General features: G+C 34.4%; 1 protein-coding gene across 1 annotated transcript in view; it reads left to right on the top strand.

Moving 5' to 3' along the window:
• The window catches only part of DOK6 (docking protein 6), a 233,876-nt gene that overhangs the window by 167,301 nt on the left and 41,679 nt on the right, over positions 1 to 24,896 (top strand). The window contains exons 6-7 of the mRNA XM_042869705.1: positions 3,935 to 4,073; positions 23,158 to 23,275. Of these exons, the coding sequence (XP_042725639.1) occupies positions 3,935 to 4,073; positions 23,158 to 23,275 (257 nt within the window). The remainder of the gene's footprint in view (positions 1 to 3,934; positions 4,074 to 23,157; positions 23,276 to 24,896) is intronic.

The raw sequence follows: 24,896 nt of genomic DNA, 5'->3' as shown, positions 1-24,896 counted from the left end.
CCTGTGTCTTGAGCCAGATCTGCTAACAATGGCAGCTATGAAAAGCTGAAGCAGTATTTTAAGAACTAAAAATGTTATGCTAATCTTCAGACATTGTTTACCTGGTTGTTTCATTACCTATCAATTTATATCATTCTGTAATAATACAGGAAAAAATAAATTTTTTCTTTTTCATTCAAAGCATCTCATACATTTTAATTTCTTGAATCCTTAAATATCCTAAAGCATAGGTTAATGATATCCCTGTTTTAAAGATGGAATACACAGAAATAGAGAAGCTAACATCGGCATTTTTCAAACATCTACAGGCTGATAAGCTTCATTAAAAAAATTAAGATGTACAAAATTGGCGATTTATTTTTTTAACAGTGAAGGTCATACAATGTTGGTAGAACTGCAGAGCAAGCCTATGGCAGTAGCAGAAAAATAAGAGGTCCACACCTTCATTCTGTCATTTCTTATAAGTTATGTTGGAAAATATCAAAGTTATAAATATGTTACTACATTTAAATAAAATGATTACCAAGTTTTCATTTATTAGGGACTAAAGAAAATGAAGACATTTTTGCAGAATAGTAAAAAGAGGTAACTATGACAAGTTTTAGTGTCTGTTTCAGAAAAGGTTAATTTTCATTTCAAAAGATTTGTAGACAACAGAGATTTTTGAAGTTTTTGAGGACAGTTTGCAAGCGACAACAATTTGATTGAATTTAAAATATTATTCTCACTAACCAGAGATTATAGGGTCAAGAATAACCATGTGTGGTTTGAACAAATATAAATTAATTTACCCACAGTTTGTTCAGATTCATTTCAACACATTAGCAAGGTAAAACCTGCAACTGTCATTTGAAACGGGCAGTTCTCTGATGTCTAGAAGAGTCTGTAGAGAAAATAATGTTTTTGGTCTACTGTGTTTTGACTGTAAATAGAACAAATACGGAAGTATATTTCAACTCGTCTTCTTTTCTCTTGTCTACTTGACCATAAAAGTGAAGCTGCCGTGCCTTTTCAACATGATCCCCTTTATCTGTTTTCATCTTCATCATTCTTCTTCTAATTCCAGAAGTTTTTCTAAATCAGTTTGTGTTTTCATGTGTTTCAAACATTCCTCAAAGGACTGAAACAAAGCCTTAAACACACCTTTCCTGATGTCCTATGGTCCAATCACAATAAATCACTGAGGAGAAGAAAGGAGAAACTTCACTATAGAATAGGGATTCACCTCTTTGGGCAGCTGATTGCAAATAACAGGTTCAGATAGAAAAATATGGAGTTTAATTCTGTTTTTCCTTTTATGGAGCTCAAGTTTGCCAGGTTCTGATGATGCTTCACTTCTGGCACCTTTCAGCCATGTTAAATGTAAAAGCAAGTTAGTCCTTATCGATACTTCAGCATAGTTTCCTCCACGTCCAATCTGGAACCTCTGCATATAAGCTGTATGCTGTTAGCCAGAAAACTGAAAATCCAGATGCTGGGAAGCTGCTGTCAGGAGTTTTCTGCCACTGACATGTCTCATCTGCTGAAGTAACCTCCTCCTGCTGGAAAGCCAGGCCCCAGGTGCAGGCCTGGGTGGCTGCCTCTGCCTCAGCAGCACATTGGCCATACAGATTGTGGTCGAATCGACATTGGGAACAATTATATTTGCTCGGTCAAAATAAACAGCTTAACTCCTGAATCGAATCTTAATCACGCTCAATTGCCTTGCTTTCTTGTTTTTATCCCCGTAGGATTTTTCATCCTCTGAAACCAACAAAGAAACTGTATTCTGCTTCAGTTTCTGAAACCCTGTCATTTTTTTTCCAGACTTTCCATTTCATGCTGTTTGAATTTTATTAAGATATCTTTACACAAAAACAGAGTACCAGCTATATGATGCCCTGAGGGATATAAAAGACTTTTGCCATTATGTCTCAAAACTCTTGAGACATTTCATTTCTACTATAAGCATTTAGAGCATTGTGTCTAAGGATACAAAGTATCTTAACTGTTGGTAACAGGGATCCCAATCTGCACTGGATTTAAGTGCTTTTTTTATTTTCCTTTTGTTTATTAATTAGCCTATCACAGCAACGCTGATCAAATAATTCCTCTCTGCAAACTGAATTGTATTTTCGTTACATCTCTGAATGGGAGGAGACTGATTCTATTTCAGAGCTATGGGTGTTTGTTATATCGTAAGTCATCTATTCCTAAGGCTGTGGCTTTCTTTTTGGCAACTCGATTTATCATTACTAAGTATGTTCACCAGGTATTTTCCAGAAGCATTTCTATTTCATCTGTTTCTGCCTCCAATACTTTCTGTTGTGCCCAGCACACTCACTCACAGCCACGCATTCTTTATAGCAGAGTCAACAAAAGCATGCCCCCTCCAGTGTACAGGCAAAGATCTTGTAGATGTTAAAAAAAGGTTTTATTTTCACTCATCAGTTCTGAAATCAAAATGAACTGCTCAGTTCTGAATTATTTAGGAACAATTTTAAGAATTAAATAGAGGTGTTTTAAAATAAAATTACATAGAAAGGTTTGTTCTAATCTTTTAAAAAGAACTGGCAAAAATGATTCTGTTTTCAAAAAGCTGTTTTGTAATTGTGTTTGTACATTTAAAATAGCAGTAGAAGTATTTAATGATTATTTAATTCAAATAATATAGTTCTATATGCTAATTTATTTGATTGAACAATATTTTGAAAATCTAATCTCTGAACAATAATATAGATTCCGGGGTGCAAACTTTAGAGATATTTATATCTTTATGTTTTAATATTCAGCTTATCAGTACAGATTTTTGTAAAATGCTTGCTCATTCTCTATGCCCTGGGCTTTCTGGGGACATATTTGAGGTGCTGGGATATTAGAAAAAAAAAATAGATATCATGAAAAATAATTAAGCAAACAAAAAGAAATTTAAAAACCTGGTGTTCTAGGGCAAATGGAAATATTTATACAGTTGAAGTATGCTATGTATTGGTGACTCAAATAACAATTTTCTGTCAGAGATAATTCTGAAATGTTTACAGGGAGAGTTTTATTTTGTTCCATTTCTAAAACTGCAAGAGGAATTTGACAAAGAATGCAAAAATCAGCCCCAGATAATGCAATGGAATTGCTAATATAAGTGTGTCAAATTGCACCACTGTTTAACATGGTATAGGGCTGCAAAGTAACTCAATAATCATTGATGTCCAGTCACTTTTTCTGTTTCCCAGACCCCTGTTACTGCATTTAGCATATGTAACACTTCTGTTCCTCTTAACAATCCCACAAGGATATCACAGATAAGGATAACAATAGTAGCTCTCTCAAAAGAAGACAGTTGATTTTGTTGTTGTTGTTGTTACTTAATCTTCTTATGCAACAGAATTACTGTTCCTATTGTCAAATAGACCAAATGTTTCTTGTTATTATCAAGATAGCTTTAAATGCCGCCTCACACAAACATACTGAGGCAGCTGTATTTTAACCCTTGTAATGCTGGTTTTCCATGCAGCTTCTTTGTAGAGTTCAAAGAAAAGAACAGTGTTATGTTAAAAAGTCAAAGTCAGCTTTTCAATGTCATGATATGCTTTGTGCTTCTTTCATCAATTGGTTAGAAGAACAAAATTCAGGTCTTACTTACCCTGCAGACATTTGAAACAATGCCATAAACATCTAACTGTATTACCTCCAGTTTTATTCTGTGATAAAACTTCTTTTTTATTGTTCAGAGGATGATTAAAACTGAATTTAGAGGTTACGTTCATAGAGTTCTGCATTTGTCTCTTGGAATATGTCTCTCTTCAGTGGTAAAAATAACTGCAGATATTCAGAATCCCAGAGATTAACTATAAAAGATTAACTATAAAAGTTGGCATTTTCCATTGTAAGGTGTGCACTTTTTATAATAGATAAAAGTTACACAGTACTCATTTTTTTCCTTCTGTTCTTATTGCAGGATGTGTGACACAGGAGAAGGGCTGTTCACCTTTCAGACACGAGAAGGAGAAATGATATATCAGAAAGTCCATTCTGCAACACTGGCAATAGCAGAGCAACATGAAAGATTAATGATGGAGATGGAGCAGAAAGCACGGGTAAGATCATTTCACCAAAATATTTAAACTTATAAAATTGGTAATAAACAAAAGAAGTCTTCAGTAAAAGTCTTTAGTAAAGTCTTTAGGCAGTCCGTGAATTCAGCCATAATAAAGATAATAGCTGCATGGCTAAGAGAAAACAATTTTCATGTATTGTTGTGGTCATGGATTTTCAGAATATTCAATGCATTCAATTCTTTTGCTGGTGTCTTTTTGGAACAGTAGAGACCACTAAATGCTAGGTGCATGGTTACCTTCTCGAAAATTGTTGTTCTGTTACTCAGAGTTCAGACCTTTTGCTGGAAAAATGTCCAGTGTAAACACAGAAAACCTAGATGACAGCAGTCAAAGTCTGTTGTTCTTAATCCAGGAAAGACATTAGTTACCCTTACACTGTGGTCATAAAGAACTATTTTTTAATTTTTCAGTCTGAATTTGCAGTTTTTAAAAGTTATCTTTATGTGCTCAGAGAACTTTCTGAAAAGTTTGGAGATTTTTAAAAAGATCGTTCTGGAAAGCTAACTTTTAAGTGTGGTTTGAAGCTACTTTTATATCAACCAAAGAGAAAACATATGGGGAGTCCAGTGAACCTTGTCTGCATGCTTTTCATAGAATGATATGATTGTTTGAGTTAGAAAAGATCTTAAAGATCAACTACATCCAACCTACCTGCCTAGGGCAGGGATATTTTTCACCTTTCTTCTGAGATGACCACAATTCTCCATGTATCGTTGCTCCTAGAAAGAGATGTGAGAATAATTGTTCCCTTTCCATTGACACACTCTTCCTTCCTTCCCTTGCCCACCATGCATGTGTCCATGTATATTTGAATAGCAAAGGGCCATTCAATTCTCCAGAGTCCAACTCCCATTCCTTATTACTCCCCAGAGCAGTTTAGCTTTCTTTCTTTACAGTATGACGAACTTGAAAAAAACTTCTATAACAAAATTTGCTGTGTTGAATGCTCCCTTAGACTCTGCATGTCTTTAAGATGGAAAGTTATAAAAAGTGCTTTTTTTCTGTGGTTTTTGAAAAAAGATGGATGATTTTTTCATTAAAACTAGACAACCTAGGACTGTGTGAAGAAAAATTGAGATACAAAAATTTTGGACAAAAAGAAAATAGGTAGAGGAAAATTCACAATCAAGATATAACATTAGGGACAAATGAACAGTTGCTGAAAGCACAGCCCATGGTAGATTTTCTTTCCGTGGAATCACCACATTCAGATCTTCTACCTTTTGATTAACAACTCTGCTGCTTAGCAAAGCTGTTTCCATTCTGCCATCAGATGACTTCTCTAAAACCTCATTTATGAAGACTGTGGCCATATGGTACAGAATATCAAACTCTGAGAAAAGACTGAGAGATAGAAATGACTCACCATCATCCACGCAGCATGTAATATACTTTGTTCCTGATGAATCTTCACTGTGATCTTCATAGGGAGATCGATAGAGCTTTGTGGCCTGCTGTAGGCTGTGTAGAAGCTGTAGGCTGTACAAAAAATGGCTCAGAAATCTGTTGATTTTTATATATCAACTAGTAAGTTAAGGTTGTTTTGGTTTTGGAAGCTCTGTTGCTCCTGTCTGATCGAGTGCTGAAGCTTCAACAGATTTTCTGCGTTACCTGCAGTATTTGAGTTGTATTCATATTCGAAAATCTGAAGGTATTAAATAGACTCACTATAGGTTATTTTCCTTTTATCAAGTATAAATACCATTTTCACTATATGTCATATAAATATTTGTTTCCCTTAACATCTGTAATCTAAGCACAAACAAGAGTATATTTTTTAATCAAGGTCTACACGTCCTTCTCAATCCTGATCTTTTTCTTTATAGCTCCATACTATTTGGTTTTTTTTTTTATTGTTTTGCTTTGCTTTTTCACTATTTCAGTTATGAACACTCATGTATAATATTATAGAATTATATCTTTATTTTCTTTTTTTTTCTTTTTTTTTATAAATATGAAAATGAAAGAAACTATGCAAGAAACTTTAAAAAGGGTAACTTAATGATATAATAATTATTATACAAATCAGAAGAAGAAATGTCAACAGTACTGATTAAAGAAAAAAAGACTTAAAACATACACGTAAAAAAGGAACAGGTTAAGTAGTTATTCATATGCATATTTTTCTCTTTTACTCATGTCCTTTTCAAATTATAACACTAGAAGAAGAACCTGAAACATGAGATCAGTTGTCACTGGCATACATATGTTTTTAAGTTGACTATTGGCTTTACTGTAATTAAAAAGACCCGGTATTTTACTGAAATACTAAATCAAGACCAACTGGACTGTGACCTAGTCGTAACTTAGGTGCCCTTCTTGATTGATTTTGAAGTGCTAAATCATCGTGGCTATAATGGCTGATGTTCACTATCTTTTGGACAGTAGCAAATTCGGGTCAGTGCTAGTACTTAAACTGAAACTAGTTTCAGATAAAGTTTCATCTGTATATGTATATCATATGTACATCTTTTTTTAGTCTTCTCTTTTTTAATAGATAACATAGCTGATAATTTTGCCTTAAAGTTGTATGGAGTTTTTTGGGGGGGAGGAGAGAGTGACACTGAAATGTGTCGGTAGTTTTCTACATTATCAACACAAGAATTCAATTTAAAACAATAGCGATTGGCTTTCTACTTAAGAGTTTTCACGTTGTTGTACTGTCTGCATGAGAGTATCAACAACTTTGGTTTTATCCTCAGAATAGTCTCTATCCTCATATATCTACTGTCTCACCACTACCACCATGTTTTTATATATGTTTTTTTTAATATACCATTTATAAATCTATTTGGTTTTGTAGTTCTGGAATTTTTTAAAAAAAAGTCTCAGGAGTATCAGGTATCTTGCCCCAGTTGTAGTGAGATGTTGTGCACAGAAGATGCACATATCAGTTTCAGCTAGATTTCTCTCCTGTCACCAGGCTGGGCTGCTAGTTCCACTTCCCTTCTATTAACCCAGGTTCTCATCTGACTGAGTCAGTTCAGATAGCTAATTTGATCAATTGAAAAAAAGCTAACTAAAAGCAAGAGGGTTCTTTGGAGGTACTGAGCCAAACTGGTTTACAGAAAACAGCACTGAGACATTAGATCTTCTCAGTTGTACCTTAAAGAGAGAAGGAAAATGAATGATTCACGCTTCGTAAATGCTGAGCATCCTCCCTCTTGCAGTCAGTGAATGGTACTGGTTTTAGTGATCTTTTCAAGGAATCCCTAAGATAACTTTCATGCACCAGCGTATGAAAGCTGTTGTGCTCAGCATCACTTGTCTATCTAACCTCTACAGCATGATGACAATTTGCTTACAGCTGGCAGTGTAACTTAAGGCCTTGATTTTCCTTCTCAATGGCATTTTTATTCTTCTCACATAGCCTTCACTGAAAACACTTCTACTAAGTGCATAAAATTGAAGGTTAAGAACTGTAGATTACTCATATTCATTTCTCTTATTATGACTGTATATATGACAGATGCACGCTTGGGAATTAGAGCTGTATCTTTGTAACCTTGTAAATTACAATTTTCCAAGGCTGACAAAGGAGACGCATTGTGTAATCTCAAAAAAACATATATTTAAAAAAAAAAAAAGGCAAAACAAAAAGTAAAGCAAAAATTCTAAACAAAATAATGCTGTAGTTGATATTGATCATTTGATTTTAATCAAGTATCAAAGATTGAAGTATAAATTCTTAAAGAAATATGAATGGTTAAATTTTTCAAAATTCGTAATCATAGAATATAATTCTGTGATGCTTGTTTTCCTTTGTACATCACAGCTGCAAACAAATGTAATTTTAGAGTGATACTTTTAACATTTACCAGAAAATAAACAAATTAACAAAACACATCTGTATATTTCCTTTTCCTCGTTATTTTCAAGTCTTGTGTCTAATATAAATGAATCAGTCACAGTGATAGTGTTCTGTCATTTTAATAAACTAGTACCAGTGAACTTACTCTCTTTGTTTTTAAAGTTATTAATAAGGGAATAACAAACGTGGCAGTGAAAACAAATACCAGGTAATATAACTGTACTTAAAGAGAAATTGGAGAATAAGGTGGATAAGAAATAAGGCTGCAAGTTATTTAATCTTTCTATTCCTTAGAAAAAGGATGAGGAAGAGTTCATAAGACCAGTCTGATGATAAATATAAATTACAAGGTTGTCAGATGTAATATTAATGAGAATGTAGATAGGATGAAGAATGTCAGTGGTAAATTGTCAGATAATTAGGAAAAAAAATACTTGAGACAAGAGAAAATAGCAGTATTGCTTTCGTAGTAAGCTCAGTTCTTTACTATGTATTTCTTCACATATTTTAAGCTGATAGCAACCTAAACAGATATTCATCAAAAGTTTACAGAATCAAACATCAAGAATAATTACATCAAAAAATTCTAAATTTTTTATTTTCAAATGACCCTTTACATTTGAGGTTTCCTATCTTTGCCAATGCACATTAAAGGATTTTTCATGGTTGTTATGCATATTTTTATGTCATGTCATACATATCACCTATTATTTTCCAGTTGTCAAAAATTGGAAATTCATGAACATGTTACTGGATGTTTCAGAAGTGATGATTATATGAAATGCTTAGGTAAAACGTATGTCTTATGGGCTCCATTTCAACACTGTAGTTCACTTAATATGATAAAGCTTTTGTTGTTCTGTTTTTTGTTTTGTTTTGTTTTGTTTTTGTTTTTTGTTCTTTGTTTTTTGTTTTTTTTAATGTTGTGATTCTGCATAAGTGTATTTGGGGGATGTTAGTACCAGGAGAAAATGGAGGAGAAAAATTCAGAGGTCACCTATAGAAGGTCCCTGGTTACTTTAAATGCCTTCTTCTGTCTCCAAATTTGATAAAAGCTCAAGTATTGAGGTTCTAAATAAGTATAATCATTCATGAATTCATATACTTGATGGAAAATAAACTGTAGCTTCAGGCCACTTATTTTTGCAAATACTTAACTCAGTGCAGATTGGTATTTCCAACCTGAAACTAATGTATGATGTTTCCATGCAATGTTTATAAAATTTGTAACTAGTATATATACACAATAATCTGTGTGCTTTTAGTTTCTGAATTGTTTACTTGATTCACACATATGTTGAGAAGCTTTGTTTACTGTTCTAGAGGTCTTTGAAAGTTACAAGTTAAAGTTAAAATAATTTAGTGTTTTTGACAGAAAAGACTTCTAGGGAAATAAGGCTTGCTCTTCTATGCAGTAGATACCATGGCCATCTGGAAATATTGCCAAGATATTAATAAAAATAGAAATGTTGCCTTTTTTTTCCCCCTTAATACTGTACTTTTTGGATTGAGTTTTGTAACCCATTCCCATAAGTATCTAATGAAATGAAAAAAAAAAAAAAAAAGAATTTTTTTTTTTTTTTTTAAAAAGGATTTTTGGTTCACTAAACGCATAATGACATTTTTCCTGACTCTTATTTTTCTGTGAGAATTTTTTAAGAATTCTGCCAGGCTACTTGTTAGTCTTTGGACTCAGAAAACTATGTGTATATGATTAAAGTAAATCCTAGAACTGTGAAGCATGTCTATTTCTGACATTCACCATTTCAGAAGAATGTATGGATTCATGAATATGCTGTCTGGAGCTGTTTTTTGGGTTGTTTTTTTTTTTTTTTAATCTTATTTGAAAGAAAATATTTTCTTGAAAGTTGATTTATTTCATTGACTTTTTTTAAGGCTATTGTTCACATCCAATAATAGGCATTCAAATACTGTGGCAACATTCAAGAACTATGCAGTAGATGCCATTAACTTCCCAGAAGAAAACACTTCTCCCAGCTGCTAAAGTTGATATTCCACAGCCATTACTGTTCAGTATCTTTGTGTTTTTTAACACAAGTCATGCCTTCTACTCCTCTTCTTGGCCTGTCCTCTGTCAGCTGCAGGAATCTGATATCCCCGTATGGTGAAGAATGAGGTGGAGGAAGCTGCATGCAGTAGTTGATGTTGAATGTTTACTGCATGTTTGAATGAAACCTGAGGATAGGGAAAGTCTTTTCTATGGAAACAAAGTGTTGGAGCTGCTGGTACAAAGTGACAGAGCAGGTGGGAGAATAGAGCTGTTTGTCATCAGAAACACTGCAGACCACATGTAGGTTTGTGAAATGTTTAGATAAGTGCTGTGGGTAGGTGTGAGAGCAGAGATTGCAAGTCCTTGTATAAGAGTGTATCAGATATTTTGGTGGTTGGTGATGTAATTTAAATGCAGTTTTGCCTTTTTAAAGTTATTCGCTAGAGCTTGCACTGGAGTATTAAACATTTTTGAAGTGGCAGTACTCACTCAGAACATGATGGGATGAATTCAGTTCTTTCCTTTGCTTGCCAGAATTTTGAACTCCTCTCCTTAGCTATCCATCTGAATAAGCTTGAATGTGAAAGGTGTTATAGGTTCTAAAACACAGGTGCCTTATGTGGATATGTATCCTAACCTAGAAATTATTCTCATTCTTCTTAAAAATTTCTGAAAGATGTACAATTCCATAGTACTCATCTGGCTATCTGTCTAACTGTGCTACCTAAGACTCTGATTGAAATCTGCCTTCTTCCTGATACGATGTAGGAGCTGAACCAAAACCAATTCATAATAAAAGTTTCACATAACTGAGGAAATAGAATGTCTTGTCTGCTGATTCCCTACTCCATCCTGTGAATCTGTTCTAAACCTGCATGCATGAATCCTTGAACACTGTTTTTCTCTGTTCTGAGTGCTTGTTTTCTGTTTGAATGTAAATCTGCTGTATTCTAAACACTTTGATTTCAGTAACTAGTAACTCTGTGTAGTTTGTTTAAATGCAGTGGGGCAAAATTACGTTTTAATACAAGTGAGTTTAAAGGTTGGTGGCACAAGCATATTTGAAATTAGGATGAGTTTGTATCTTGCTAAATATTGCATGTATCTTGCTAAATATTGCATGTTTACATAACTGTCAAACTAGTTGACACTGTAAAATTGTGTTTCTAGAAAGTGCAAGGAAGTGAAAGCAGTGAACTTTCCATGAACACAATAGATGATTTGATAAGCAGTCTTATTTGCTAATAGCCATGGGTGATATGAACAATAAATTAGAAATGATGCTGTAATTATACAATAGTTGTTGCATGCCTGACTGAACCCTCTGTGTCTATTCCCAACCCTCCTCTTAATAAACCTGGAAAAATATTTAGCATGGAAGGGAAGTTTTCTTCGGCCTTCTGCACATTTTAAACAGCTTGCTTGTATAACTGTGCTGATAGGTTTAAATCATTAAACTCAACAGAGGATCAGGTTGTGTTGACCTAAGTATTATTAGAAAAGCAATTCTCAGGACAGTTTTCCAGTGGGCTCAATTTATTGTTAATCTCCTATCTGTTATTCCGGGAAAGCCGTTTATTGTAAAATAAACTAACATAGCCTATAGAGATCCTATTATTATTAGCCACAATAACAGCTGATGAAGCCACCTTATGCTCTCCTGAGACAGATATTATTATAATAATTATACTAATAAGTAAAATGAGGTGCAGAAAGATTAAGGCCAAATTCAACTAAGTATGAATTTTCCAAGGTCACAGAGTAATCAGCTGTACACTGGGAGCAGCACAACAACAAAATAAATCCTGGATCATGGTCAATTACTTATTCACAGAACACAGAAGAATTAACTTCTGAAAAACACATTTTTCACACAGTTTTCATCAGTGTTAGAAACTATATTATCATTCTATGTTTTCTGTCAAGCAAGGTTTTCATCTGTTTCATCAACTCAGTTCAGGAGTTCTTTATATCACACAAGGGAATAGTTAAGGCTTTGTATCTGATTAGTAAGAAACCTCTTTATCAGTGATTTACAGATGGACCCAGTGCTTTTCAGATAATGGAAGATTTATAAAATGTAATAATCTGAGAGGTGATCAGGAACTCTCATGCTAGTCCTAAAGTTACTCTGTAAATCCCTCCTGTGCTCTATGTTCTTTGGACCATCAAGTACCTGTTGGCATGACAGAAAATAGATGAAGTTCACACTTTATTATAAATTTGTTCCTTTTTCCCCTGTTTCTGTTCTTTTTTTCTGAAGACAACGGATTTTTGAACTTGACAATTACTTACAGTAATGTCTCTGATTATGTTTAGATTGAAGACAACTGATATTTAGTATCTAAAAAAACATACTTGAAATATTGGTCTTTTTCCAAGTACAAGCAGTCTTTTGATGTGTATTAATCAAAGCCTGTCCAGACCGGGATTGTTTATGTTCTCTTTTCTGCTCAGCCTTGGGTCATGGCTGTTATACGATTGATATCCTCTGTATGAATCCAGCCATGCTAGCTGTTTATATTTATAAGCTGCTCTGTGCTGCCCAGTAATCTGGTTCAGGAGAAATATAAAAGCCAGTAGTACAGACAGATCAGATTCTTTCCTGTTGACTTGGCATTATTTCACTTACTACAGTAGCTATATTGAATAAAGATATGCAGCTACTACAGTAAGTGAAATAATACCAGGTTTACTTACTGGCCTTTATCTCCCAGATTTTCAAACCAGAAAAATTGATATTGGAAAGGATGGCTGTTAGTCAACTGATGTAACTTCTTCTTCCAAGCTGAGATAGCATCAAAACTAGATCAAGTTGTCCAAGGCCTTATCCAGTCAAGTTAAGAATACCTCCAGGAATGTAGATCCCGTTCTCGGAGGATAGGTGTTGCATTGCATGAATCATTTTTGTGGCTCTCCACTGGACATGCTCCAGCAGGTCTATGGCTCTTCTGTACTGAGGACTTCACATCTGGACACACTACTCCAGGTGAGATCTCACCAGGGGCAGGATCAGCTCCCTTGACCTGCTGGCCACTCTTCTTTTGATGCAGTCCTAGATACAGTTGGCTTTCTGGGCTGCAAGGGTGCATTGCTGGGCCATGTCCAGCTTCCCATCCACCAGTACACCCAGTTGTTTTTTTTTTTTAGCAGGGCAGTGCTTAATTCTTTCATTCCTCATCTTTTATTGGTAATGGGACTTGTCTTGACCTGAGTGCAAGATCTTGCATCTGGATTTGTTGAACCTGATGAGGTTCACCTGGGCCCACTCTTTAGGCCTGTCTAAGTCCCTCTGGATGGCATCCCATCCCTCTGGTGTGTTGTCTGCATCTCACTGTCAATGTCACTGATGAAGATATTAAAGAGTATTGATCCAAGCACCAACCCCTGGGAAACACCACTCATAATCAATCTCTATCCAGACATTGAACTATTGACTCTCTGGACTCAGTCCTGAAGTCAATTCTTCATCCATTGAACAGTCCACCCATCAAATCCATATCTTTTCAATTTGGAGGGAAGGATTTTATGGAGTACCATGTCAAAGACCTTACCGAAGTTGAGTTAGATGACATCAGTGGCTCTTTCCTTGTCTATTGATGCAGTTCTACCATCATAAATGGCCACTAGGTTGGTCAAGCAGGATTTGCCCTTGGTGAAGCCATTTTGATTCTCCCATATCACCTCCCTGCCTTCCATGTACCTTAGCATAGCTTTCAGTACATGGGAACAGGCAAGTGCAACCTCTACTATATCAAGCAATTTATGCCAGGGGAAAGCAAAAAAAACAACTGGAGAGTTATTGTCTGAAAATGAAATTCAATGGAAAATATGCCAATCTTAGGTTTATTAGACTTATGCAAATGTACTGAGAAATATAGCAATTTACACACACCACTCTGTTTCCAAATTGGTTTCCTAATTTGCAGCTATTTCTGTCACATTATTAAACTAGCATCAGCAAGGAAGCAAAAATTTTGCTAGCTTGTTTTGTATGCAAAAATTTGGACTGTCATTTGGATAGTCTTGTCTCTCTTCCATGGATACATTATACACATTTATTTAGGGGGATGTGAATTACTGTGAATGACTGATGATTACAATTTTAAGATTTAGTAATATCAAGAATTATGTCTATCATTATATGATCTCCATGTGTTACTGAATGCTGGAGTCATACACTCATAAGCCTAATAAGGAATATTCATGACAAAATATTGATAATTGTTGTTTTAGCAAGTATTTAGAAAATTGTCTGCCATTTTATTAAAATTCATTGGTACCATCAGTTCACTGAAATGAATGAAGTAGCTAAAAAACTACTGAAAGCCACTGATCAGTTTTTGACTATTAAAAAAAAAAAAAAACAAACAAACAAACAAAAAAACCCAAAAAACTCTTAAGCAGGCTTTTGTAGCATTTGCTTTATTAGAAAGTTTGAAACTTAAATAACTCCATGTTTTGTTGCCAAAATATGTATATAGTCCTTAGAATTACAAATTTTCAGCCCCCAACTTATTGTCTTAATGTTTACCCATATGGGGGCATTCTGAGTTCATTCTAAGTTTGCATTTCTTGCAGCACAGTAGGGAGATTTTTTCTTAGTAGTTCTCTACAAACGGACATTTTTGATGCCATAACTTTTACCATACCACTTCTAAAACTGACCAGAGCAACTTCTATGTAGTCAGAAAGGCTGTCCTTCCAGTACTCTCAAGTAAAACACTGAAGACTTCAAGTGTCTCAAATTCCTCTTTAAGATATGTCATACCTTTTGGCAAGTAATATAATAAAAAAAAAATCACATGCTTTGAAATCTTCTCTGAAGCATATCAGGTTGAGGTCAGACATGAGCAGCTTTGTCAAAGAGAGGGATACCCAGCAGAGCAAGGACATCTAAAAAAAGAAAGAAGAAGGAGGACAAGACTATGAAAGTTGGCGCTGATAGCAAACCTCACTAACTTTTTTTTGACACATCTCATGAAAGCAAACTTTCTAGAATACCATAAATTTTAGGCTGATATCCAAAGACAACATATTCCCACTGGCAGTCCATTAGACATCTCCAACTCCTGCATTTAACTGCATTTTTTCCACCCCAATTTGTTAACCCCTTTGTATTTCAGAAGATATATCAAATACTGTCCCTTTTCTGTAAAAACCTACTCTTTAATTTTGGAGATACCAAGCACAGAATTTCAGTAGGCTACTGAGAGGCATTTTGTCCAACTTACCTGGTCAAGCAAACTCAACTAGAGAGGCTGGTTGCCTGTGCCAGTGCGTGGTCACTGCACAACAGTGATTCTTCCTGTTCAGATGAAACTTCCCTTGTTTTGGTTTGTGCCCATTTGCCTCATGTCCACACACTGGACACATCTGAAAAGAGTCTGGCTCTGTCCTTTTTTTACCCTAACTTTAAATATTTGTATACATTGATAAGATCCATCCTGAGCCTCCAATTATTGTCCAGGTTAACCAGTCTCAAGTGTCTCAGTTCTTCCTCACAAAAGAGATGCTCAAGTCCTTTAACCATGCTATTGGCCCTTTGCTTAATTCTGAAGTAGTTCCACATATCTCTTGCACTGAGAAACCCAGAACTGAATACTAGCTACTTCATGTGTGTCATCACCTGTGCTGAGGGGAAGGATCACCTCCTTTGACTTTCTGGCAACACTTTTCCCAGGAGTCCCTTAGACTGTTATGCAGCCAAGGGCATGTTTAACTTTGTGTCCACTAGAGCCCACAGGAACTTATATGCAAAGCTGCTTTCCAGTTGGGCAGCCCCCAGTATATACTGGTGCACAAGGTGTTCCTCCTCACATTCAGGTTCTTGTTGAACTTTATGATGTTCCTGTCAGCCAATTTCTGCATCCTGACAAGGTTCCTTTGGATGGCAGCACAACTGTTCGGTGTATCAGCCACTACTCCTGGTTTTGTGTCATCAGCAAAACTGCTGAGGTTGCACTTTGCTCCTTCATCCAGATCACTGCTGGACAGAACTGGACCCAATATTGACTTCTGTAGCACACCACTATTTACTGGCCTCCAACTAGATTTCATGCTGCTGATCACCACTCTCCAGGCCCTTTTTGGTGAGTTTTCTATCCAACTAATTGTCTGCACATTCACCCCATACTTATCAGCTCGTCTACAAGGATTTTATTGAAGACAGTGTCAAAAACCTTACTGAATCTACTGCTCTCCTCTTGTCTACCAAGCCAATCAGTTTATCAGGTATGGTTATCAAGTTGGTGAAGCTTGTCTTTCTTGTGGTGAATTCATACTGACTACTCACAATAATATTCTTGTCCTTCATGTGCCTGAAAATGTTTTCCAAGTTTAGACTCCCAGGGATTGAGGTGAGGCTGAACAGCCTACAGGTTCTCCTTCTTGCCCTTCTAGAAGATATGAGAGGCGTTGGCTTTCCTCTAGTCCTTTTGCAAGCTGGAATGCATCTGCTGTGCTTGACTGTCCTACTACTAACTCATTTGTTGAATAGAGACCAAAACTCTTCCTAGTCCTCCCATCACTGATGTGTTTTTTTTATATCACCAACTAACACTCATAATGATGCACATAATTTACTTGTTTATGAAATTAGACAAAGCTGTAAATGAGCATTTCTGTGATGAACTGCTTGAGATGAATGACCCCTTAACCTTTGAAGGTTAAGCTAATAAAACATAGTTCAAGCAGATCTATATCAATGCATTAAATGCCACCTGCCTTCCTTTAAGCATTCATGAGTCAATATGATGAATTGTTTTAGGGCTATTATTCATTTCCATTTTTGACTTGAAGAAAATGCATAGGGGGGTGGTGTTGTTTTGGATTATGTTTTTAAGTGTGTTCTTTATTTTTCTTTTTTTCTTTTTTTTTTTCTTTTTTTTTTTTCTGTGATCCTCCTCATTTTCCATCTGGAAATAGTTATACCTTTAAGTATATAAGTACAAACCACTTTGAAATACCCTAGAATATTTTTACTTTTTAATCCTGGAGATTCTGTCCTAGGTGTATCTGCTTAGAGAAATTATTTTATAGTTACACAGCCTTGTCCCAAAATTCTGCCTGCAAAAATCTTTTCTGTTGTGTCATCCAGCACCAATCTCTATGTTGATAAAAGCTCCCATATCTTGGTGACAGAAAGGTCAGTCAATATCTGCAAATAATGTGTATGCAATAGAAGTTATGGATACTCCATTATATATACATACGTATATTAGCTAAACCTGCTAGTAATTGCTCCTATTTGATACAGATTCCTAATATTTAGTTATATTTGTTTTCACCAAGACCTATTATAGGTACACTGCATAGGTATACTGTGTACCATACAGTCAAGCTTGCAAATAGTCTCAACTGTGATCATGGCAGCATTGTCTCCTGTGTTATTAGTAAATGGTTTTATGCAATTAAAAAATGATGAAATAGTTCAAATACGGCTTAGCTATAATAAAACAGCTCAAACCTTCTAAATGTTCAAGAACTTGACCTTCTGCTCTCACATTAATTAGCAGTTTCTGTGAACAGTAAAAGAAAGAAAGAAACAAAGATAGAATTTTGTAACATAAATGGGAGGACACACACCTTACTGACATTCAGCAAATATAATCTCAGTGCACTATAAAATCCAGCTACTTTTGTGCAACATTAATCCATTCTATCAGGCACAAAGTGATCCGTTATGAGCTCCTTTTAGTGAAAAGGAGAGAAAAAAAAGAAAAGAAAAAAAATTTCTTCTGCCAGAAAAGGAGCAGAATGTCCCAATTCTTTCTTTATAGTGTGGCCAAAGAGATTAGAAAAAAAAAATCAGTCCCACAGAATTTCCCTTCAGAATGCTTTTCTTCCCCATTGCTTTATTATTTGTATGTAATATTATTCCACAGCCAAAGACTAATCATCAAACAGCTAGGTACTGCAAAAGAATGTTATTATTTTGAGATTTTTTCCTCCATAATTGATTAAGAAACTCTCTAAAAGGTCCTTACAAGGTTAGAATTGTTACTGAAAACCTAATCACTAGAAATATGTTATAAAGGTTGAAGTCACTGAAATGACTTTCACAGCTAGCTTTTCTGTCTTTTTAGAAGACTTATGAGATCATGTATTTGAGGTTCTTTGCCAATATTGTCTCAGGAACAGCAAGCTAGATACAAACATAAAAAGAAAGATAAAGGAGAATGTAGGAAAGAAGTAGTGTGCTAATATCTGTAAATATTTATATTATTAATGGATACGTTTAAGTAATGAGCTCAGCCCAAAAACAGACATGACTATTTTGTAAGCAAGGTGAGTGATTGTGAACAAAAAATTATAGGAAAATCTTAACCATGGATTAATAACAGATCACCAAAGAGCATCATATTCTGATTGGACCATCATAGAAATATATCCTGCATCACGCATAAGAAGTCCTGGATCAAGATTCTATTATTAATTATTGAAATTCAGATCTTGTAAGACCAGATTAAATAGAGTGAGTGAAGAGACAGAATTTAAGAAGAACTTTAAAAGGCAAGTTGAATAAATTGTTTGCAATAGCAAAATAATTTCAACAGAAACATAGGGAAATGACTATACTTGGAATAATCTTCTCTACAGTTCAGGCTGGTAACTGGTTTATGTAGAATAGGTCTATGTGTCATAATACACAAGATGAACATAATACAGTGGTGTCTGCTTTGCAAAAACATGGCACCTGTTTCATGGGTGTAACTTAAAATTCATTAAAAAAAAAAAAAAAAAAGCATTTTACTTCCCTCTTGCTTGTGCCCTAACTTATGCTCAGTAGATGCTACTTTCTAGACTGTGTGATTTTTAAACTCCAATAATTTGCTTCTGTGAATGCCAATGAAACTAGACCATGCTATTCTACTGTCAGCCTACAGACACTTGAAGTGAAATCTATTTCTTGACACCAGTCATTTAATTCTTCAAAGCATAATGCACAGAGAAACCTTCTTCAGAGTTATAAAGATACCTAAATAATAATATTCATGTTTCTAGATTGCAGTTCTTGTTAGTTCTTCTGTGACCCCGTTATCTTGCTGTTTTACTAATGAGAAAGTGAAATGAGCCAGTTCTAACTTCTTTCCAAAGCATATTTGTAAAAAACTGTCTTTATTGCAGGATAAAAAATTTATTGAAATGTATATTGATCTGTTCTTCTCCCCAAGCCAGATCTATTTTCTGTCACTTCTGTGTTTTGACTTCTCTAATGCAAACAGAAAATTAGAGAATAATATGCTAAGCAAATCACAACTCTTAGCTCAGGCTCCATTCTTGGAACAGTATTAATTATTAACATCATCCTCTGTTTATTGACATCATACAAATCTTTTTAAGTCAGTGGAGTTGCTCTGTGGGAATTAAAACAAAAATTTAGTACTTAGACCTTTCATGAAAGTACAATAATGAAAAATATGGGGATCAGCTTACAGAACACAGATTTTTTTTCATTTCTATTTTAATCAAATAGTCCTTTAAGGATTATTAACTTGTCACTGGCAAAGGTAAGCTTCGTATGACTTAAGTTTTTTTGGATAATCAAGAAATAAATGTAGTGTCCATGATGTGAAATATTTCTTAACTAAGAAATATAAGAAACTATAAGAAACTAGTGGAAACCTAAGTACTTCAGATTTCATACCAGATAATAAAAATTTCAGAGATGGATTTTTTTAATGTTCCCACAAAAAATATCTGAATTAGTGTGTTTTTGATGTATGCAGTTCTGTTTTTCTCCCACATTCTAATTGGAACCTAGTTTTCTCCCTCACAAGTTGATCAAGAAAGTCTAGATTATGCTTTTCATTTCTTGAAGTCTAATTTGAATTGAGAAGTGTTTGTAGCAAAATAAATCTAGATGCATGCTTTTGTTAACGCTACATTGTTATATTAGCAAGCTTGGTTTGGTATATAGCTTCTACTTTCCTCTGCAATTCTACACCTACTTAGCAAAGATTAAGGACAGTTCATTCACAGAGAAAAGTGTTTATTTCTTCTGTGTGATTTTGCTATCTCAGCTGTTATGGACCCTATCTGAGCTTATCTGAGCTAACTTAATGTTAGTGCATGTGAGCATGTTTTGCCAGCTTGTGCAGAGAATACACCAGGGTTGGAAGCAACAGCAGAACTTTAGCCTCCATACTTAGAGCTGTTGATTTAGTTTTGTTATGGGAAAATAAGCCTAAGGAGGTATGTGATGTAATTTTTTAAACTATTTTTGAATTGCTGTATTTATGTTAAATTAAGGACAGAAATAAATTGTGTAGGAAAGAAAGCTCTATATGCTTAGAAGAAAGGAGAAAATGAATAGTTGTTTACTTTGTTTTTCCATAAGGAAATGTTCTCTGATTTAGCTAAATCAGAAAAATTCTATGGAAATTCTGGTATGATTTGTTTTGCTTTGTTTTGATAACAAGAAGATGAAGAGGAAGAAGAATACCTAGGATGAAGTTTCTAAACTTACCCAGAGTTATTTCTTTCACTGGTCAGAAGTATCAGAAGTCTCAAACCTGAATGACTAATCATGTAACAAATTAACAGTTATGGTTCATCTTTCATAACGTGCAAATTGTTTATTTTTAACATTGTTAACTGACAGAAGTTAATTTACTCTTGTGGAAAAGGGATTCTGAAACAGTAAATGTCTGTAGCTTTGTTTAACCTGTTGTAATTTATATAGGAAAAAGCTATGTAATGACATATTGATTGTATGTATGTTTATATGCCTATTTTCTTCCCTTTGGTCTCAAGATGTTTATTTGGAACACCCACAGTCTATCACATAAGATGTTCTCTACAGAAAGCAGGTTTCTGTCAGTAGCTTATCCATTTTTCTTTGGACACAACAATATTTTTGCAAACAGCAGTTTGTAGGAGTCTGCTTCTGATCATTATCATGTGCATTTGTCCCATGGTGTTGTTTTTTATTGATAAAAAAAGTTTTTAAAAAAGACACTGTGGTTAGTAATGATCTAACAATTATTTAGAATAACTTTATGGACAAAATAATGTACAATTAAGTTGTCATCCATTCTATAACAGATAAGATGATTCGTGTTTATATTTTAAGTTCTCAATTTCATAACAATGGTAATAATGTAGTTTAAAGATTGGAGTCATTGGATTTTTTTGTTTGTTTTCTGAGGATGATATTTTCACAAAAGATAAATTTTTTCTCTCTATGGTATCCCCAAGGAAATCTAGTTTACCTGGCCCTACAATTGCTTGTGTATTTTGATACTTCTTACTCAAAAGGTGATCTTAAAAGTTCCTTAATTAGAGAATCTGAGAAAACGTATTGTGGATGTTCTATATGTACTACAGTAGTGCCTAATGTATAGTTCTGCATCACCGTTGGTCAGATCAGGCAAGAACTAATCACCTATGATGAGGTATAATCATAGAACTTTAACCACTTCTATTTACTCCACGAATTTAGCTTTGAGACAATAAACTGTAGTCAGAGATTCTCTTTACTGGAATTTGTATATAATACATAATAATAATGAGTTTTGGCTTAAACTCAAGTTCACCTTTTAAGTGAACAAACTATGAATAAATAATCTCTGTTAAATGATGTTTTATTCATTTTTATTTATTATTTATTTTTATAATAAAGTTACCTGTTACCAATGCTATAATAAGGCAGTATCATAACTTAGAGAGTAATTCTTAGAAGGGTTGATATTGCCTTGATCTCCACAATAAAGAAAGCTCTCCACATTGCAAAACTTAAATTCATAAGTCTCTTCAAAACAGAATTGTAAAGCTTTTGAACTTAATGATCAGAATGTTTCTTTGTGCTCTTTTCTTCATATTCTATAGCTTGTAGTGATTATCTGCACCACTGACAAATGAAATGGAATATTGGCTATACATGAGCTGAGAAGACATTAGCTGTAGAAAGGGGGTAATTTTGATGACAATTCTCAAGAAAACAATAACTGAAGTAATTACATATCTGCCACACATCAGTGTGTATCAGTGCTTAAAAATGAAATAATTGAAGGTCTTTGGATTCTGTTTCTAAAAGAGATAGGCTTTTTATTAATATTTATTATTTATAATACTTTATTAATATTACTGAACATCATGTATTCATACAGATGAAAATGGATTTTTGAATTTTGCATTATGAATGAGGATTTCCTCTGAGTTAATCATCATCCTACAGTAAATTATCCAGGCCTTGAATACATTTTGCTGTGTAGCTGGACTCTGAAAATGTGGGCTTCTAGGCATACACTTTCAGACAACCATCCTGGTCCTACTCCTCAAATTAAGGTTTCCACTCTAAATCTTTCAGAGTAATTGAGATTTCTAGTGTTCCAGATGTCTCCTGAAGAAACAGCATACCACAGAGTCATCTTGAATTATTAGATACAAATTATCTATTGTATATTATATTCTTTAAAGCCAGAAGTACACAAATTTTGCAGATACATTCTCTTTTCTTTTAAAGAGAGAAAGCATAAGAAACAAAGGTGTATCCAAAAAGGTCATCAGCATGCAACGTCTCTATAATTTTTTTTTTCTTGTTGCTTAGTCTTGTCTTTCTTTTGTATCTCATTTTGGATGTGTTTTGGAGACAGAGCTGTCTTCAATAAAATTTACATTCCTCTGATTAGTTTTCTGTGTTATACCTCTTGTACACATGGAAACTTATTATGTAATTCATGGCTTAAGTTACATAAAGTCACTGAGAGCGGAAAATTTGCTTTGGAGGTTGTAGTCTGTCACTGTTGATGAGATGCCTCCAACTGGATGGAGGATTAGGAAAGTAATGACTGTTACTAATTCTCTGTTGCTTGTCTCAGATTCTTTCTTATCATCTTTCTGGATATTCAATCCAATATACAGGTTAAATGACCAAAAACGAACGTGACCTTAGAAAATTATAAGATTTCAGACGTATTCTAATCCATCATTATATCAAAGTTAAAGGAGAAAATCCTTTTAGCAGCAAGAATAGCTGTAAGCAAGTAGGGACATGTATCTATATGTTAATGTCTACCAAAAAAAAACCCTATATAGCCATGTATATGTCTACAGCTTTTTCCTGAGCATTCAATATGCTGGTGCTTATAAGGCACATAAATAATTTCAAATACCTTTCTGTGGTAATTCAATAAATACAGTCTCCATAATGACATTGGTTCAATTTATGGTTTTTAGAATTATCTATCAAGTATGGTTATGTATGATCTTCCCCTTATGTTTGCTTTATTTTTCAGCTCCAGACCAGTCTATCTGAACCAATGACATTATCCAAGTCGATCTCACTTCCTCGTAGTGCATACTGGCATCATATCACCCGGCAGAACAGCGTTGGAGAAATCTACAGTTTTCAAGGCAAGTATATGCCACATCTATTAGCTCCTTTCCATTTGACCAGAATTCATGCAAATTGCTTTTTAGTGTCACTGGTAGTTTTCTCTCCTTTTCATTTAACAATTGTCAGGAACCACAGTGGGATTCCCACATTTACATAACCCAGGTTTCTTTTACTCAGTTTGTAAGCCACTGGTGAAAATTATTCCCAGGATCACTACATAAAATTGGATAAACAATTTGGCTCAATGTAGCTTCTCAGTAGCTAATGAGTGTCTTTTCTTCCAAGAAGATTGTTTATGTATTTGGGCAACCTCAGGGTGCCCAATTAAATCTACATAAGATGGCTGTATGAGTTGCTAGATTAAAACAAAGGAACTCTAGGAATAAGAGCTACTCTTGATGAATTTGTTCAGAGGATCATATATATGAACTGTTGATTAGACTGACTTACAAACCTGCAGCATATACCAATCATATTTTTCAGTGTCCAAATCTCCTTCATATATATACATTCTAAGCTTTTTGCTTATGACTTTAAATGCTGTAATTAAAGTGAGTTGGGGAGGAGGAGGATTAACTTCACGCAAGCTGAAATCAATTTGTATCTTTTAGGAAATTGAAAAATTTTATTTAAAATATTGACAGTAATTAATAGTATTGTTTTCGCCTTTTTAAAAAAGCAAAACTGTAATAAACATATTCCTTAATCAAGAACTTAAGGATTTCATTTCACTTCCCTTTTATAAGGGAATAATAAGCTCTTTGCATAAGCAATTTACATTTAGATAGGAAGCTAGAAACTGCTCACAAACCACAGTACCAAGTCCAACAAAATGTATTACATGCTTTCATGCAGTGTATAGATGAAAGCCATGAAGTGTTTTGTTTTGTAAATTATCACATAAATTAAAATCAGCAGGTGAGCTGTGAATTCAATAGGTGACTCATTAAAGGGTACAGCATTGTACCTCAGCCCTCATCGAACGAGGATAAAGCGAAGTTCTAATCATTGTTACGGACTTACAGTTAAATTACATTAATGAAAAAAAGTAAATAACCTTTCAGAATTTGGTTGTGGAAAAAAGTTGAGGTAGTAGATGACCTTAAAAGCATTCACTATATAATATTATCATTTGTGAAGACGATACAAAAAAGAAAAGAAAAAAAAAAAGAAAGGTAATTTGTCAAGGTGTTAGGGCTCCTCTTCTTATGTTCTTGTTGAGCACTTCCTTTGGAGAAAAAATAGTAATTGTTGTGACATACATGAAGTGAAAGAAAACAGCGTTGTTTGTTGTTTGCTGCATCTGTCGTTTCTCATAAGTGGCCTTTGTAATTCAATACAATTTAAAAGAAAGCAGAAGTTTATACATGGAATGCTCACTCAATATGCATACCGACTCGCTCTGTGGAAGATAACATATTGGAAGTGTATTACTAAAAATGTAAGAATTCTGCTTTTTTAGAAGTAGGCAGATTTTGTTCACACTTTCCCTGAAATATGGAACAAATAAATATTTCAGAACATAAGATTTTCCTTCCTCTTACATGTACTGTGATGGCTGAAATTTGAGAAAGCATAGTAGGTTTCAGGAGTGATAAATCTAGTTCTATCAGTGGCTAAGAAATATACCAAGAGGGC

This window comes from Lagopus leucura, unplaced genomic scaffold, assembly GCF_019238085.1.
Source record: "Lagopus leucura isolate 7727_CA_CO unplaced genomic scaffold, USGS_WTPT01 Super-Scaffold_100002, whole genome shotgun sequence".
NCBI classification, from domain to species: Eukaryota; Metazoa; Chordata; class Aves; order Galliformes; family Phasianidae; genus Lagopus; species Lagopus leucura.
The sequence above is the reverse complement of the archived record's forward strand: the minus strand, read 5'-3'. Positions and strand labels throughout refer to the sequence as shown.